This window comes from Chelmon rostratus, chromosome 2, assembly GCF_017976325.1.
Source record: "Chelmon rostratus isolate fCheRos1 chromosome 2, fCheRos1.pri, whole genome shotgun sequence".
Taxonomy (NCBI): domain Eukaryota; kingdom Metazoa; phylum Chordata; class Actinopteri; order Chaetodontiformes; family Chaetodontidae; genus Chelmon; species Chelmon rostratus.
Window position 1 is genome coordinate 29914338 of NC_055659.1, and position 19344 is coordinate 29933681.

Consider the following 19344-nt stretch of genomic DNA (forward strand, 5'->3'; position numbering starts at 1 on the left):
AATATCTAATGATTTTTTTATCACAAAATTAAAAACGGGTCATCAGCATTTTTACTAAACTCATCACAAGTGATGTTTCATTCCCACTGACAGATGCATGCATCTTTTTCCTGACTTTGATGTATGATGACATGATTTGAGTGTTGACAGTACAAGACCGCAAACACCAACACAGCGTAGGTCTACATGCGACGTACAGTTACATCACATCTTCATGATGAATCGTGTTTGTATTGCAGCACAGCTCTGACTAGCCGTGTGAGGCTTAACCACTTACAGGGATTAGGAGTGGGGAAGGTGTGTTCACGTGTGTGGACCTGTGACTTCTGATCACCATTTCAGAAAATGCTCTCTCTGTGCTTCACTCTCCCACTGAACAGTGGTGTTTTTGTCCAATAGAACATTGCTTGGAATAAAAATATGCAGCTTTGAGGATCATGAGCACAGGAAGCCCTTAACCTTTTTGAATCTGGAGACACAATTCTAGCTGAACCTCATCATAAATTATGAAGGCTGAATTATCAAGAGGGGAAAGTGGGCAAGTTCCCCACAGCCTTAAACATCAGATTCACTGTGTATCAGCTGATTTTTAATTTGATTGTTAGCTAATGTTGACAAAGCATTGTCTTATATAACATTTTGTTTTAAGACCGTAATTATTGTATTTTTATTGTGCAAACTTGTGTTTAACCAAATTTGTGTTAACCAAAAACTAACACAGCAAATCTGGCACCAGGTTGGATTCCAGGTTAAGAATACTGATTATTTTCTTTCGCGTCTTAAAGAGTCCAAAGCCACAACGTTTTCTATTCGTTTGTTAAAGTGATTAGAAGAAAAAACATTTCGAGACTTTCTGTTCCAGTCCACTGTGTCCCAAGAACGCGCACGCAGGAAGTTCCTATCCTGTCGAGAGCGCGAAATATGACGTAAGTTGCTTGCCGCGCAGCGATGATGGCGGTGCGTGAACGCGCAGTAAAAGTAATGGCTGCTCTGGATCGGCGGCTGCCTAGCCTCGATGATTTCGTGGGTCAAAGCTGGACTGCCTGGGCCGAGTGGGCCGGTGTGACAGCGGCGGATGGTAAGGAAGCATATTGACGCAAACACTGGCAGCTATGAAGCCATTTAACCAAAGCACCGGGGGTTATTTTCGTGGAAACGGAGGACAGAGCTAACCATGTTACCCAAACAAAGACCCTGCCGGGTCCTAGCGCTGGGTGGGTAACATGTTGCTCTCTCGCAGGTCCCACTGCATATGCTGTATTCAAGAAAAAACAAGTGATAGTTATTCAGATATAGCCATTATAGTTTGTATTTTACGGCTGTGGCCATGAAACAAACTGCCAGCGTTTCGGGGACGCGTTTCATTTGAGTGAAACGAGCCGGGCAGCGGTGGCATCAGAGCGGAAGGAGGCTAGTGTGGATGGGTAGGCGAGCAACTTCTTGCCGTGAAAAGCTAGGCTAGCTAGCTAACGTGCTAGCAAGCAAGACAGTCTAGCCGTTGACGACGAGGCAGTTAGCGTTAGCATGCTAATGCTAGCAGCAGCAGGAGGATTGAGAGTAGACACCGGTGACGGAGGAGGAGTCTGATGCTGTTGCCACCATGTAAATGCTGGCCCAGCCTTTGATATTGGCTAACGTTACCCTGTGTTCTTTTCGCTTCATTTTAATGTTCCCCTTTGATTCCCAGCGTCGCCGCTTTCATTTAACTGATGTTAACATTTCTGTATGCGACAGGAAATCTCATGTGTGACTTCAGCCCAAAAGTGCTCTCGCCCTTCCCAGCTTAGAGTATGTGCGCTCACTCATTGTCTGGCATCCCTCCAAGTGCTACTTTGTCAATAACTATCAAATGAAGTCCTGTTCCACCACACAATACCTGCTGTTATTAGCAAACCTGTGAGAAAAATGAACAGAAAAAAATGACCAGCAGCAGTCAGTGGAGAAGCAGTTGACCCGCAAATCAGCCCTTTTATATAACACAGCTTAAGGGACTGATTATGTGCAGAATTTGTGGAGTAAGGTCAGGCTTTGTCTTGCTGATGAACCTGACATACAACTTTTGGAAAACATCTGACCTTCCAAGGGGCTCGTTGAACATGCATGTAATGTGTGATGTTTCAGGACCTGATGTGGACGACTGCAACAAGAATGGCAAAAAGGCTGCAGAGGCCATGTCACTCAGTAAGGAGGGTAAGTCTGTATGTCATCATCAATGAGACGTAGTGAAGTCTGTCGTTGTTTGGGACATCTAAAGACAAGAAGCTATAAACTGATAAGCTTTATTGTGTGTGCCTGAATTACTGTGCATATACATTGACCTGTAAAGCCTAAATCAACTCTACCTTAGCTTTTCTTTGGTCCAACCTTGCCAAGAGACAGTGAGTAAATGGATGTATTAGTTCCCAGAAACCAGGGCTGGTATTAAAGCTGGTCAGTGTTTAGTTTAGGCACCTTCTGGCACCTGGCCTGGCCGTGTGTAGCAGCAGCTGTCTTTGTGTATGCATGTCAGAGCATGACATGATGAATCAAAAGGAGTACCTTGATGGTATGTCTGTGTCTAAGTATGTTCACCGTCTCACAGTCATGCTGCATCTATGTCACATGGGAATAACAACCAGAACAAAGCGATGGAGAAGAATGAGCTGGGGTCCACAAATTTGTTTTGATTTGAAGTTAATAAGTTTAGAATTGAAACTTTCTTTCCACTTCTTCTCACTTCACATTAGGCCAGATGTAGGATATACCCTGAATCGGCCGCCAGTCTATCACAGTCTGAAAAAAAAAAAAAACGCACGCACTCACTCACTCACTCACTCACAAGCATGTATTCACAATGATGGGTAAAGTCACAAATTGGCTGTAGGTCTTTGGACTATGAGAAGAAACCCACTCAGAGTGAGAACATCCAAACTCCAAGACACAGCATGGTGGCCCCATGGCTAACCACTACATAAGCAAGCCACAGTGCCCGATCCAAAAACACTATTAAACCAGCGTTGAACTGCTTGACTCACCATGACATTGTATAAGTACCAAGTAAACGGCCAATGTTGTTAAGATTTCTTTTCTGAAAGTGACTGATTTCTGCCATCAAAATTTTCTACCAGTGTTGTCCAACTCTGACAGTACTTTTAAGTGGATAGATGTACCATCTTCCATAATGCAGTAATCATCCGTGCATGCCCCACAAAGTGACCCTGCCATGTTGTTTCCTCTGCAGTCTGATATGTGTGTGTCCATTGTCTTTCCTCTCCCCTTCACTCATCCTCTCCCCTATCCTCCCAGACATGTCAATCTTTGGCCTCTACCCTGGCCATGATGACTTCTACCTGGTGGTGTGCAGCCATTGTGGCCAAGTTGTAAAGCCGCAGGCGTTTGAAAAGCACTGCGAGCGGAGACACGGCCCTCTGACCAAGCTGTACGCCCGACTGCGCTCTCCCACCCCTGCACCCCAGCCCCAGCAGAGGCCCCACCACGGCCACTCTCCTTCCCATGGGACCAACATTGCTTCCGCTTCATCCTGGGAGGGTCGTGGCCAGGGGGTTGGGCAGCTACGGGCAGCACCACCTTCACCTTCCACCCCACCCCAGTACAGACACTCCAAGAACTCCAAGGATGGAGTACGGTAAGAACAGAGTGGGACATGTTGGGGAGAAAGTTCTAACCTGAGCTCAGGGATCACAGAATTGAGCTTCACAAGAAAGTAGATAAAAACTTGAAAGAATGGAGTGTAGTCCTGTGTTTTGTTTCGTTTGTTTTTATATAGTTTTCTTGTTTTGTTTTTTTAAAGGTTTAGAATAGAACATTATCGTGTTATGTGCTGAGTATTTCTTGACTGATAGCAGTAAATTCCTGACACGACAAAGACAACCAACTGAGATGTTAGGAAGTTACTGCACCAGAAAGAAATGGTCCAACACACAGACCCCATAAAAGCACAACTTGTCATTTATGTCATGAGTTTTTCATAAGTTTCAAAAATGCTGATATCAAGCACCTAAATTTTGGTGGAAAATTTTATGAGTAAAAATTAGAGTTAGACAACGTCCCTGCTGCCATTTTGAAAACCGTTTGGTGGCATCAGTTAGCAATTAAAACTATAATATGTTAGCTGGTTAGATATGCAATGGAATTAGAGTCCAGCCTCAAAGGGCTTCACATTATACACGCCCTAAGTTAAGAATGAAAAAAAAAAAAACTGTTGCTCCCACCAACCTTAGGCACGAAATTGAGAGGGGAAACCATCTAGGAAAGAGAAAATACAAAGAAAAGATTAATACTGATGTCATGAACAGATTGTATGCTGTCTCTGATTTTCTGACCATTGGCCAATCAGATCAAACCCAAACAATAATTGTAAATCCTTAATTTTTGCAGCCTTTGATAAAAATGTGTCTGTTGTTTTTGTCAACATTCTTCATTGCCTTTCATCACCCAGACATTCCCCACTGGACAAGTCCTCTCACAGCAGCCACACAGAGTCATCAGTATTTAAGCAGCCACCACCTCTGGAGCCTCCAATGAGTTCTCCTCCACCATCGCTCAGAGATCCACCCTGGCCGCATGGAGGCACCCTGCCTGGCAGACCTTCACCTGGTGATAGGCCCCCCACCCAGAGTCAGAGGAAGGACTCCTCTATGGCCTCTGCAGTACAGGGCCACCGGATCCCAAGACCCTATAACAAAGTGGCCTCCAGTGAGTACAAATATAGAAATTTGGGTAATATGCAAAGAGTAAGTGGATGCTTATTATGTAGTCTGTCAGGTTCCATTTCTTAGATCCATGCTGAAAGTCTTTTTGTTCCAGTCCTCCAAGCGGCTGCAAGGTGCGTTGCAGAAGCGGGGCGTTTTACATGCATTCTTTTGTTAACATGCTCAGATTTAGCTCATTTGGTCATTTGATGTGTACAGTGTGTTTAATTTTGAAAATGTAGCAGATTCATCAAAAATAGACTCACCGCGTATTTTCTGCAGAGCAGATTGGAGAGCCGCTTCTGAAAGGGAGATGGAATGCGCCTGGTAGCATTGCATGCGTTGTCTAAAATTGCAGCTATGGACTCCCTCAGATGCGTTGCGGATGGAACGTGGACAGAATGCGCCCGGAGTACTGCTTTGTTTTGGTAGCTCTCAGAGCCTAATGCACAGTTGTAGGTGTAGTGGAATGCAAAAGTTTGGACAACCCTCATCAAAAATTCTGTGACTGTGAATAATTAAGTGAGCCAAAGATGAACTGATCTCCAAAAGGCAGTTTTTGAAGATGAAAACATTCTTGTCAACATTTTAAGCAAGGCTAGTATATTATTTGTTTTGTACAATAAGAGTGGATAAAAGGGAAAAAAAGCACCATACAAAAGCTTGGCCACCACAAGAGATTTGAACTCTCATAACTTACCAATGTCTACCAATGTCTAATTTACCACTGTCTTGGACCTTAATTGTTAACTTTAATTGCTTGTTAGGCCTATGGCTTGTTCACAGTCATCCTTAAGAGAGGCCGGGTGATGTAAATTTCAAAGCTTTATAGATACTCCGACTCCTCAAACTTTAGCCCAACAATCAGCAGCCATCGGCTCCTTTGAGCAGCTCCCTACACTCTGAAAATTCCAATAATTGATACCCTCAAAGCAGGAGAAGGCTGTAAGAAGATGGTTAAAAGGTTTTCATGTAGCTGTTTACTAAGTTCATAATTTAATCAAGAAATGGCAGTTAACAGGAACACTGGAGGTCATGCTGAGGTCTAGAAGATCAAGAAAGCTGTCTGAGAGAACTGCTCGTAGGATTGCTAGAAACCCAAATCAAATCCTCCATTTGACTTCAAAAGACGTTCATGAAGGTTTAGTAGACTCAGTAGTGGTGCACTGTTCTACTGCACAGTGACACCTACACATATATGACCTTGATTTAAGAGTCATCAGAAGAAAATCTTTCTTGTGTCTTCAACACAAAATTCAGCATCAGATATTTGTAAAGGAACATCTAAACAAGCCTGATGTATGAGTAATATTCCTTAAAATATTGAAGAAATGTGCCGTCTTTATGTTGTTTGGAAATCAGGTCACCTTTTACTTGCTTAACTATTCACAATAACAAGGATTTTGGCCAGGGGCACCCAAACTTTTGCATGTCATTGTATGTGCGTAAAACAGAAAAGACAGACTTGACCCAAGGAGACACAGGTCATGATTATAGATTCAAAGTGGGACAAAACCACAAGCTGTTACACAGCCCGTGTAGATGGCTGTATTGATTAAAGTAGAAACACATCTCCACTGCTGAACAACTGAAAAACGTGGCTGACTTAACCACCTGTGATGACTAGTGTCAAGTGACCAAAACATGTAGGTTCCTTGACTTCCAGCTTGTTCACCACGTTGTGGTGAAAATGTAGAAAATGTCTAAATGTCTGGGCTTTTTGTTGCATTATTGACAGCACTGTATGTGGGGGTATAGTGATACTGACTGCGTGATGATGTAGCTGAGATTCTCTCTTTGTCTGTGTCCTCAGAGAGGGAGTGTGACTTGGACAAACACTGTGGCGTCCTTGACCCCGACAGGAAGAAAGTCTGCACTCGCCTCCTGACATGCAATGTAAGCTCCAAACATACTCAGCTTCACCAGGCTAATGCCCTACATCCTTTAGTTTTCTTTCTCATTTCTTAATTTTTCTCTTTATCATTCTTTCCTCAATTTTCTCTAGTTTAGTAAAAGGTCTTGTCCCTTTTGCTTTTGACCCAATAAGTACATATTAGAGCAGAAAACAATGTTGTGGGTGTCTCGCATGGTCTCTTCATGACTCAGACAATAGCCGAGAAGTCAGATAATATTTTTTGACATTGTGCCTATGCCTATCAAATGGTTGACAGCAACAGAAATATGTCTATGTTAGAAAAGGAATAATGTGTGATGGAGGCCCTTAACAATGAAGTGATGCCCTTAGAGCTTTTTAAAAATACATAAAATGCAGAATCTGCAAGGCTAACTGCAGTTTCCATATGGCAGGTAAGACAGACAGCAAACAACTAATCTGGAATAGATTCTAGATTGCTTTTGGATCTCATATGTTCTTGATAGAGTTAGATTTTGAGTGGTATGTAAAGATTAAGTAATATTTATTCAGTTAATTACATCAACAAGGCCCTTTATTTCCATGCTAATGTATTATTGTTAGTCATGGTCTCAAAGAAATACTGTCAATATTTCTTCCAGGGATGTATACAGTTGTGGTCAAAAGTTTACATACACTTGTAAAGAACATAATGTCATGGCTCTCTTGAGTTTCCAGTTATTTCTACAACTCTACAAAGTGATTAGAACAGATACTTCTTTGTCACAAAAAACAATAATGAAGTTTGGTTCTTTGGTGACCTTTTTTATGGATTAACAGAAAAAGTGCCCAAATCTGCTGGGTCAAAAATATACATACAGCAACATGAATTAGCAATTCTGGTGAGTTAGAAAGTTGTGTCAATGAAATGAGCTTCATAGCATGGCCTCTCAACTTCTTGTGAGTGATTATGAGTGACTACAGCTGGTGACTTCTCTGAGGCCATTTAAATAGGGCTCATTGGACACATACAATGGGAAAGTCAAAGGAGCTCAGCACGGATCTGAAAAAGCAAATCATTGACTTGAACAAGTCAGGAAAGTCCCTTGGAGCCTTTTCAAAGCAGCTGCAGGTCCGAAGAGCAACAGTGTAAACAATTGTTTGTAAGTATAAAGTGCATGGCACTGTTCTATCACTGCCACGATCAGGAAGAAAATGCAAGCTATCACCTGCTGCTGAGAGAAAATTGGTCAGAGGGGGTGAAGAGTCAACCGAGAACCACCAAAAAGCAGATCTGCCAAGCATTAGAAGCTGCTGGAACACAGGTGTCAGCGTCCAGTCAAGCGTGTTTTGCATCGCCATGGACTGAGAGGCTGCCGTGCAAGAAGGAAGCCCAAAAGCTCCAAGCGGCACCTTAAGGCTCGACTGAAGTTTGCTGCTGATCACATGGACAAAGATAAGACCTTCTGGAGGAACGTTCTGTGGTCAGACAAAACAAAAATCGAGCTGTTTGGCCACAATGCTCAGCAATATGTTTGGAGGAGAAAAGGTGAGGCCTTTAACCCCAACACCATGCCTACCGTCAAGCATGGTGGTGGTAGTATTATGCTGTGGGGTTGTTTTGCTGCCAGTGGAACTGGTGCTTTACAGACAGTAAATGGGATAATGAAGAAGGAGGATTACCTTCAAATTCTTCAAGATAACCTAAAATCATCAGCCCGAAGGTTGGGTCTTGGGCGCAGCTGGGTGTTCCAACAGGACAAAGACCCCAAACACACATCAAAAGGGGTAATGGAATGGCTAAATCAGGGTAGAATTAAGGTTTTAGAATGGCCTTCCCAAAGTCCTGACTTAAACCCCAGTGAGAACATGTGGACAATGCTGAAGAAACAAGTCCATGTCAGAAAGCCAACAAATTTAACTGAACTGCAACAATTCTGTCAAGAGGAGTGGTCAAAGAGTCAACCAGAAGCTGGCCAGAAGCTTGTGGATGGCTACCAAAAGCGCTTAATCGAAGTGAAAATGGCCAAGGGACATGTAACCAAATATTAGCATTGCTGTATGTATATTTATGACCCAGCAGATTTGGTCACTTTTTCTGTTGACCCATAAAAAAGTCATAAAAGAACCAAACTACATCAGTGTTTATTGTGACAAAGAAGTATCTGTTCTAATCAGTCTATCAGAGAAAAATCATAGTCATAGTGGAAACTCAAGAAAGCCATGAAATTATGTTCTTTACAAGTGTATGTAAACACAACTGTATGTGTATATATATTATTTTTAAAAAGGAGAAGCATTTTTAGTCTACTTATTTAATATTTGTATGAGTTAATATACAAATGTGTGACAATTACTGTAAAGTCCACCATAAAGGTGTCGTACAGCTTTAATGCTCCTTGTCATTGATTCTCCCAGAGAGTTGAACCCTGCACGAAGGATGAATAGCATTCTTCCAACAGATATGACCTCATTTGGTGTTTTGATGATGAACGTGGTGGTGGTGGTGGATAGTGCTGTTTAATACCTTGCTCCATAATTTCCAATAGGTGTCTATAGTATAATTTCACATCATTTTCATACTCATCAAACCATTCAAGACAAATTGGTTACCAATCTAGTATTCCACCATTAATGCTTTGTTTGGTGTAAAGGTATTTGCATGAGTTGGATTTATTCTGTATTATACAGTGCCTCTTGGTTTTTAATAGTTGCTGTGAAAGCCCTTTAAATGAAGTGGGGAAAAGAGTGATAGCAATGTGAGATCAGAGCAGATCTTTTCAAATGAATGAAACTGCAGGCTGCTGTTTGTTACTGAGCAGCACTGAGTGATACTGAGCAGTGAAAATGGCTCCCAGCACAGGAAGAGTCCTTATATGGTGGCTGGTGTGTGAAGGAGGAAGTGAGTGTGAGAGGCCACATCCAGCTGAGTTGAGACAGGATGACCTGATTAACAGGAAATGACAGGAGTGACGGGAAAGACATGCAGGAAAACAGCCTGTATCTTATACCTGCTCGGTAGGTGAACAGACTCTTAGTGGGTGGCTGTATTTTCTCATCCACCCGCTACTAGGAGGGAAATATGTCATGTAGTCATTTTAACCGCTCATTTAGAATGATTGAAATTAGATGTATGTTTAAATGCCATACTGATGCTTAATTTCAATGACAACCCGTAGTGCTACTTGATAAAGCCTCTTGAATTTTCTATGGATTACTGAAATAATTTAGTAGAGTCTCTTGCCAAAACAATTAGTGGATTAGTTTTCTAACAAAAAATTGAATGTCATTTAACAAATATCAGACATTAGCTGGTTCTCCAGTGTTACAATACACTTTTTTTTTCTGTTTGATTTCATTGCAAATTTATGTATTTGGAAAACAGGCAACTTGAGGATGTCACGTAGAACTCTGGTAAAGTGTGATGGGCATCCCATTTCTGTTCGCATTTAACAGAATAAAGTTGGTTATTTGAGAAATAATTCTTACTGTCATTAATCATCAGGGATTTCCAGAGCAAAAAGAGATATAGAAATGTTTTGATGACACAGGATCAGCTGTTTAAAACCTGATGAATTTCTGATCCTTGGTTTGCTCTGGGTACAGGTTTCATATGCTCCTTTAAACAGTGGGACATCCACTAACTCATACAGCTGTGACCAGCAAGTGACAAAATAAACAGCAGCCAACAGTTTCAATTAATCTATTGATAGCATTCATTTTGAGTCATAGCAGAAATCTTAAGTTGAAATATTATATACCATTGGAATCTTTTCAGCCACCAGACTCCGTTCACAGAAACAGTCATTCAGAACAGCTGCCACGACGATGCTGCCTTTTTTCCAACAATGAAATATTAATTTTCACAATGGAATGTGTGCATTTTTTTAGAATTCAAATATAAATTTGAATTTTAAATATTGGTTGACAGCACTAGTCAACTCCAGGACTTTGAACAAAGTGTTAGCATATGGCAGAAAATTAGTCTTGAACTGTGGGGAAAAACTGTCTTGAGCTTATAATAGTTTGTAGGATTTGTTGGGTGTGAAAGATCATCCTCAGTTCTCAATAATCTCCACCATCCCACTGCCGTTGCCTGGAAACAATGGAATTACCCCACTGATGGGTATCTAAGTAGAATCACGTTCTTTTCATGTACTCTCATGGATCCCACCACAGTTGCCTTCACTCTTACTGTAGCCTTAATGACACTGAACCTTTACCCAACTCCAACCCGTTCTAATCATAAACTCAACTTTTCCCTTTTCGTCTTGAAGACGCTGTCAGCCAGTGAGAGGTTGCTACTCGCACCTCCATTGTTTGAAATGTGAACACGACAGCAGTGGCAAGCTGCTCTCTTGAACATGCATGGCTATTTGGTGCCATCTGAGTAGACAACAAACAGATCAACGAAGAGAAACAACATCAGACCTAGTTTGTTTAGGAAGTTTGATTATCTAGTTTGGGCCAATACACAATGTTTATAATATTAGTTAGCCAAACTTGCTATATTAATCATGTTATATTGATGTTTCTTTCCTCTAGTTTAACCTACAACTAATTATAATTGGCAAAGTGATGAGATAAGAGTAACTTGAACCTGTAGTCTATGCTGTAGGTTGTTTGTAGAACTGGAGGTATCCAGCAGCAGCAGTGGTGGTGGAGTTGCACCCTGCTGTCATCTGTTCAAACTACAGAACATTGATGTCACTGGGTGGCAGTCAAAGCAGTGCTGCCTGAAAGCACCTTTACAACTTAAGTTATACATCTTAATAAAAATCAATTATGTTGTGCTTTAAGCCAACCTTCATGCATGGCAGGCCAGTCCACAATTTTCTGACGCTCACCAGGTGCAAGTTTAAGCCATTTTTGATGTGAAAACAAACAAAATGAAATTGTAACTAACTGGCTATATACTGTGTCCTGATCCTTAGATCCACTCTATCCACCAGCGAAGAAAGGTGGTGGGCCGCAGCAAGAACTTTGACCAGCTAGTGGCAGAACTCAAGACCAAGGTTCGTGAGAAAGGGGCCCAATCCCTGGAGGGGGGCTCTTCCACCGGACGCTCTCCCAGCCCAGAGGCACCCAGGGAGCAGGCTGGGGCCCCACACTGCAGGAGACCTCTGACCAGCCTCCCTGCTTTCAGGTTAGTGAAGCTAATTATTGGTACATACATGAGTGTGCATGTTGACAGCTGGGCATTTCTATGCATTCTAAACCTTTATCTTTCTACAAGTGAGATTTAAAAAAGCCACAAAATAGTTTGCTATGTTTGGTTGAAACAATCTTTTCCTCAGTTTTTCAAACAGCCACACTTTTAGTGCCCACTCACACAGGCACAGTAATAACAGTTGTTTCTTTTAATCACCTTAGTTGATCAAATAAATAATTTGGCTTGCAGCAGTGATGCGTGGTCAGCTACTGAAACTCGACAGGGAAATAATTCTTACCAAGATTATTTGTACTCCTAACATACAGCTAATCTACAAAAGATGTGTGTATGTTGCAAATCTGCTTGAAGTGTTCAACCCATGTGTGACAATTTGACTGTCTAGGTTAAACTGTTGTTGTCACTGCTCAGACTACGATTTGGAGATCCTGTCACTTTACTATTAAACCTTAGAACTACAAGGATTTACATGGAATCATGCAGACAATGAGAGGGAACTAGAAAATTCAAATGGAAGCATAGGGAATAAGTGTTGGAGCAAGTTCATGTAGGAGGTCTTACTCAATCATGTTCCTGGATGTGAGTGACGTAGCATTGCACAGCCAGTAATTGTGCGACAATGGATGTTTGGTTGAGAAAGTGAGCATCAGTACTGTATATTATGGTACACCTATATACAATATAATTAAAACCACAAGTTGAATTTGTTCCTTTTACAGTCGGTCTACTACTGTGTCAGAGAGCACCACAGAGGAGGAGAAGCAGTGGCAGGATGAGGGAAGTCTCCGAGCCCCCTCACCACTCGTCCATGGGCGGATCTCCAGTGATGAAAGTGAGGCAGAAGGACCCGAGGAGCCCATTGAGTTCTCATCTTCTGCTGCACATCCCAGACCACTAGCGGTGAGCAGTTTGTACTTGAGGAAAGATTTTTTGTTTTGTTTAAAGGGGGTTTCAGAAAGTCCCAGACCCAGAAATATGGAACAGAAGCATCTCATCAAGCTGTTGTGTCTGTGCACCTGATGTGCAAAGCCTTGAGTGCTATATTGCACTCCGAAGACATTGGCTGCATTCGAAACTGCCTACTATACTGGCAGTACATACTGAGCATGTAGTATGCAGTGTTCTGCAAAAATCTCTGGTAAGCATTGGCCAGTCTGTCTACTGTGTCCCACAGTGCAAATCACTGGAGCCGGGCCAACAGCAGGAAGTTGTTGGTTGTTTATTTTTTTTTACTATTTACGTATGCTGTGTCATCACTACATTCACTTCTGTGAATTTTTGAGACAATAAATCAGCTCTGTAGATTTTGAATATTGGCAGTTTTATAAAAAAATGTATGATCAGTCAAAGAAGTTGTCTAATGGTGTTGGAGTTGAGAAGCCCCATAAGCACCTGCAGGGATATCTAGCTAGCAGCCTTCCAGTCATACTTACAGACCCCTCTTACCCAACATTCGTCTTTCGGGAAATCTGGAAAAATAACATTTATAATTTTTTTTTTGTTTGTTTTTGGAGCATAAGAGTAAGGGACACCGTCCCAGTGGTGGTTTGCCATTAGCTGTGTTGTTGTTTACAGCTGCTTCCAATAGTGGAAGATTGAAGTCTACTTAAGTAAATACTGCATACTGGTTGGCAGTATGTAGTAAGTGGATCAGAATAAGGCCACAGTCTTGTGATGAGATCACAGGTAACTTTCCCTGTGAGGACTGATTATGGCAAATGATGTCCGAGCAAGCGACGCTGCTCAGTGGGCCGATGCGGTATTACTCCAGTACTAGCTAAACTTTCTTACATGTTCTTAGTTGTAAAAAGGGGAAGTTAGATATCTATATGTGACTGCTACTGACAGCTCTTTTGGATATTTATCTTGTCTTCGTGGAGGGAATTGTGCGTTTCAAGAAAACTGTTTCATTGTTGTTTACAGCAGAGGTTGATTTGGTTTTTATCCTGTTTTACCCAGAAATGCATCAAAGCAAGACTGCAGTGAAATGTAATTTGACTGCAACTGTGAGACCACAGAATAATGCAGGTGTTTCTAAGCCACCACTGACCTCGACTGGTACAAATAACAACATAACAAATTTATATTTATTCTTTCTCTAGGTATGTTCATTTGGCAGCCATGCATTGGGTCACGGCATCTACACATTTGACAGGAGACTTCATCACCTGAGGTCGGCTCTCAGCAGCATGCTGGAGCAGCACATCAGCGCCCATCTTTGGAAGTAAGACACCTGAGCTCACATTCTTGCTTTGCCTTTTTAACTTATGGCGCTACTTGTTAAGTTTTTTTTTTTTTTTTTGTAATGACAAAACTCTGCTGCGGACAGCGGGATCGAAGGGTAAAATACAGAAGAATCCCAGGAAAAATGGGAGGGTTGACATGTATGGATGGGTGACATGCCTATATGACAACTATTTAGCCCACTAAAGCTAATTGGCTGCTACTTTTAATGGAATACACTCTACCACCATCTTCATCACAGAGTAGAAATATGCCAACCCACAGTGACATGTTTTAAAATGCTTATGACAAATGAGGCACACTGGCAGCTCACCTTGTAGAGTGTGCGCCCCTGCTGCTCTGACTGTGTCCCCACCACAGTGGCCCGGGTTTGATTCCAACCCAGAATCCCTTGCTGCATGCTGTCCTCCCCCCATTGCTGTCGCTCTCCACCTGAACTGTCGAATAAAGGCATAAAGCCAAATGGTGGCGAATGATTGATCTGCATTGTACCAGATCAAGTGTACCACTCTCTTTCCACCTCCATCCCATTCAGGTTTCTTTGTTGGTTCTTCTCACTGTAAATGTATGAAGGCTAGCTGCATCAGATCCTGTGTATTGGTAACACTAGCGGATAAACCTGAGTGTAACCCACAGCTTAGTCACTAATAGATGAAGCAGATGGTGTTTTCTGCTGCCCAGAATAGCAGTGGTGAAGAGTCTGTGGAGTTGGAAAGAAGATGCAGACTGGTTTCCCTGAATATCAGCTGATATTGACTACATTTACATGCACACAAGAAGAAAAGCTCATTGGATGAATTGGGTTCAGAATGTCACAGCCCTGCAGTAACCTATTTACTAGCAAATCTGTGCTTCTGCCTGGCTGGTTGGTAATCAGATTGTTCTTCTACCCACTATTGTATATTTGAACCAAGATTTGCATGTTTTATCTCACTCAATGTTAGTTATCCCACACATTGAGTGAAATGTGTAGGACTTGTAGCCCGTATTTGAACTCAGTTGTTATTGGGTTGTTGTTTTTTTCTAAAAAAAGAACATGAACATGAGAACAATATGAAAACAATAATGGTTACAAATCACATGCTCCCCCAGCCATAGTAAAGGAAGATATACAATCAAACCAATGACATATAAAAGTATTATAATGCACAAACAACTGAGACAAACCAATTAATCACATTGTATTTTACAGTTTGCATTATTATACAGCTTGTGTAGATGGGTCAGACCAGCACTGTGTCAGTACCACCCTTGCTGTTCATGAGAAGCCTTTGACTGAGGTTGATGCAGCAGTGTTTAATAGTGTCTTTAAAATTGAACAGTTGTACCATAAGAAGTTACAGTAAGCAACAATGAACACGGTGTGATGTATGAAAATAATGGCCGTTGCAAAATGTGAAAGTCTGCCGTTCTGCTTTGTCTCAAGGCATTCTTCACTTTTGCCGAGTCTGTTAGTGATGCAGTAGGAGAAGCTGTTTTTAAATTACCAACTGACTTTTACATGTTTTAGTAAGTTTAATTCATGGTCAGAACTGTTAAAGCAGCGAGAGGTGGTAGAGTGAGGTAACGTAGCACAGTAGAAGACTGTTGCCATGTTACTTGCATCTTAAAATATAATTAGCAGAGATTTAGAACAGTGGTTAAACTGCCAACTGGAATTGGATGTAATGTGTTCTGTTTATGTGGTTTCAATGTCCTCTTGTATTTTATGTCATGAATTTAACAATATTAAGATTTTATTCAGGAAATACAGTATCTGAAAGAGTTAACAAGACTTCATACTGTGCTTGCTGCAGTGGACACATTCCATACTCATTTCTTCAAATAGTAACTTCAAATTCTTGAACAGTGTTGCCATGAAAGTTGTCAGAGTTTAATCAGATTTCCTAAATTTTAGAATTCTAGATTTCAGAAGCTCCGCATGAGAAAATGTGTCTTGGATAAAGTTTGATCTGAAAAGGCTGATCTGGAAATTCAGGGTTAGAGCTAAACTTTTGACCTGCTTCAGTGTCATCTAGGCTAATAGTTTTTAAAAGTTTTTTCTCTGAGTGGATATCTATTTGGTTTATTAATTTATGCATTCATTTTCTCTAAATCCAGGAAATTACCTCAAGCCACAGACCTTCAATCTCCACCTTCCTCAGTCAAGAATGTCACTTCCTCTTCACCCTCCTCCATAGCCGCCTCTTCTTCCTCTTCATTACATTCTAAGGTCCGCACAGGAAGTCATATCAGCTCCTCCCTCAAAACTACATCCTCCTCCTACTCCTCTTCCAGTCGTGGTCCAGGGAGACCCCCTACAGCCATACAATCAGAGAACTCCGGGGGCAGTGGCAGCAGCATTGGTGGTGGCCATCTGGTGTCTCCTAGTAAGCCTGTGGCGGTGCGTCAGGTGGCTCCTGGGCGACCCAAGAACCCTGTGGGGCGTCCCAGCAAGCAGATGCTGAAGCTGCGAGAGGAGGCAGCTGCTGCCGCCGCCCTCCGCAAACGCAAAGCCCCGTCACAGGAAGGGGAGCACTCAGGCCCTGACAGGAACTGCATCATCCTCCAAGACCGGGGCCGCCCACCTTCTGCTGCCTCTTCCTCCTCCTCCTCATCTTCCTCCTCTAAACCCCCAGCTCCCTCACCTCTCCCACATGGACAGACCAATGGCACGCTTTCCCCCAGCAGTAAACCTCGCCCCCAGCCCTCACCCTCAGAGTCCCACTCACCGGCCGCCAAGGCAGTCTGGACCTACAGACGAACACACACTCCTCTGAGCCATTCATCGCCCCCAGACCCTTCCTCCAAAACCAACAACTCCCACAGCCAGGGCGGCATGGGGGACTCAGGACTTCATGGGCAGGGCAGCACGAGGGGCTTTGAGCACCAGGGGCTGGTGAAGAAACGCAAGGGGGGCGGGATTGAGGAGCACTCGCCCTCCTCTAAACCCTCAGCGCACCGCCTGTCCTCCTCCTCTTCCAGCTCTGCCACCTCCTCCTCTCCGCGCTCTAACTTCTACCCCTGGAAGGACAGTAAAGGCACGGGGCTGGCTGGGGGCGTGGAGAAAAAACTGGGCACACAGAAGGTGAGTTTGGAGCACAGAAAAGGAGGAAATGAAACAGCACACAGGAAAAATGATTTGGTCATTTAAGTTATAATATGCAGCTTTGCTCCATGAGGCTGTGGTGTATAATTAGTGTCCTTGTTCCATAGAGGTAGAAAGGTCATCTTGATTTGCAGTCATTTGTCGAGCTGACGTGACAGCTTCTGTAAAGTGTCCATAGGCCATGAAGAGACCAGCAGTGAACACTGCCAATCTGACAAACACTACACTGATCATGATTGTTTTTTCTGACCATCTCTTCATGACCTGTGGCTGCTTCCTTTACCTTGTTAAAGAAATAACCAGCTAACTGCTCTCTATGCCATATGACACAGCTTTATTGAATGTATCCCAAAACATCCTTGAAAAGTCAAAATCAGGCAAACTGCAAATGCACCAAACACAGTTCATTGATGGAGCCTTGCTGTCCATAGTCACTATGGTTCTGTAATATCTAGTCTCAGTGTTTGCACTGTAACATTTATCCACGGTAAGTAGTGTTTCACACAACTCTGCTCTGAAGACTGCAGGAAGATGCCATAGTAACCATGTATGGATGGGGACTTTTTATTTCTCTTCTGTGACAGCAAACACAATACACAGCCACAGGCAGTGGTGGAGATCCTACTCAAGTAAAAGTAACAATACCACATGGTAAAAATGCTCTGTTCCAAGTAAAAGTCCTGCACTGAAGATGTTACTTAAGTAAAACTTTGTAAGTATAATTAGTAAAATGTATTTAACGAAGTTGGCCATACATTTTAAAGGAATACACCACAGGAAATGTTTTGAGTATTGAGCACTCACTTGTCGGCATTAGTGCTATTAGCAGTTTCTACTGACTTTTTGAAACTTTTTTGATGTGTCTCCATTGCGCTTCATTCTATTGTGAATCCAGATTTACAACAGCTGTTGTCCTCTGCGATGGAACAAGCTACAAACTTTTCAGAGCCACCTTTCAAAACGATGTACAACAACAAACACAAATTTTTTTGTGGACAATTGTGTTTGTGAAAAAAGACACCTGTTGTTACTTATTTACATAATGTCTAAAAAAAAGTTTGAAACTCATAAAAATCAGTCACCTCAGAATATGTCAACATGGGCAGGGGTTTTTTATAACTGCAGTTCACAACTTTAGGTCAAAACAGTTTGTCAACATCAGTGACACGTTATTACAAGGTTACTCAGTTGGAATTAACAGATGTTAGCAGCTTTAAGCTGAAGCCTATTTAGCTATTTATTTAACATTTAAAGCTACCCAGAATATAGAGTCACTTGGTCATATTTAAAGTACATTCCCTGATTTTGGTTCAGTGCTCAGTAGCACCCCCAAATCCCCAAAATTTAAAAGAGTCTAATTTTAAACATCAGCTGAACATAAAGTGTCTTCACCAGCCCTCTGATTCTTCTTTTCTTCTGTCTTTTCCTGATTGTGACTCTTCTGACACCATTTATGTCCCTTGTTTTATTCTACCCCATGTTGTACAGTTCTGAAGTGAAGTGAAACCTGCTGTCAAAATGGAAGTAACAGTTTCAAATTTTTCTCTTGTCCCACAGCCAAAACTGCACCATTAAGTGTGCCTGCCTTACAAGCCACTATGAGGGAGCCAGCTCTGCTCAGTCCAAGACTGAGGCAACAGGACTCAAATGCGTGTACGAGTGTGCGTGTGCGAGTGCGAGCGTGCCCGTCTGCCTGCCTTTTGTCTATTGAGCAAACGCTCATGAATGGGTATGTCAGGTTGTTTGTATGTGCAGAGTTAGTACAGTATGGATCTGTTGGTGTGTGAATCTGTTGTGAGGATGAATGTCTGAGGGAGAACTGGGAGTGGGAGGGTGGGATACAATTCAGAGTATGGATTAAGAAATACCTCAAGACCATCCGGTTATGCTGCTAAATTAAATATGTTGGTTTATAAAAATGGATTAAAAATGTCCTTTACACTTGGTTTCTTGGTTTCTATTTCTAAAGCTATATGTGTAATATTTAAGCTCTTGATCTTTCTCTAAATTTCCCATTTTCTTCAGTAAACACTCCTCAGTGTATGATAGTCCCCTGTTCTGTATTTGTTTGTTCTAGCACTGTATTGATCTGTGAAGCTCACAGTGAATGCAGTGTCTTGGGCATAATTTAATTTCAGATTCCACATATCTGATATTTTCAGAAACTCTTGGATCCTCAGTAGAACTTAAAATACATTTCCACCTTCTGTGATACAGTTTGTGAGATAAGATTTTTTTTTTAATCAAGGCAAGTCTGACACTATTTTTTACAGAAATGGTATCCATAGAGATCATATTT

The 19344-nt window shown here is 42.0% G+C and overlaps 1 protein-coding gene across 1 annotated transcript; it reads left to right on the forward strand.

Annotated features, from left to right (window-relative positions):
• The first annotated feature begins 948 nt into the window (after nt 1-948).
• On the forward strand, nt 949-18856 carry atxn7l2a (ataxin 7-like 2a). The gene is made up of 10 exons (XM_041955918.1): nt 949-1078; nt 2122-2190; nt 3286-3625; nt 4439-4695; nt 6505-6587; nt 11478-11689; nt 12433-12613; nt 13816-13937; nt 16058-17024; nt 18603-18856. The coding sequence occupies exons 1-10, from the start codon at nt 949-951 to the stop codon at nt 18618-18620; spliced, it is 2379 nt and encodes a 792-aa protein (XP_041811852.1). The 3' UTR covers nt 18621-18856.
• The last annotated feature ends 488 nt before the right edge of the window (nt 18857-19344 follow it).

Excerpts from the sequence above, each read along its gene's own strand:
- atxn7l2a (XM_041955918.1), top strand. The coding sequence starts at position 949 with ATGATGGCGGTGCGTGAACGCGCAGTAAAAGTAATGGCTGCTCTGGAT. Across the intron at positions 2,191-3,285 it reads CATGTCACTCAGTAAGGAGG|ACATGTCAATCTTTGGCCTC; the intron begins GTAAGTCTGTAT and ends CTATCCTCCCAG. Across the intron at positions 4,696-6,504 it reads CTATAACAAAGTGGCCTCCA|AGAGGGAGTGTGACTTGGAC; the intron begins GTGAGTACAAAT and ends CTGTGTCCTCAG.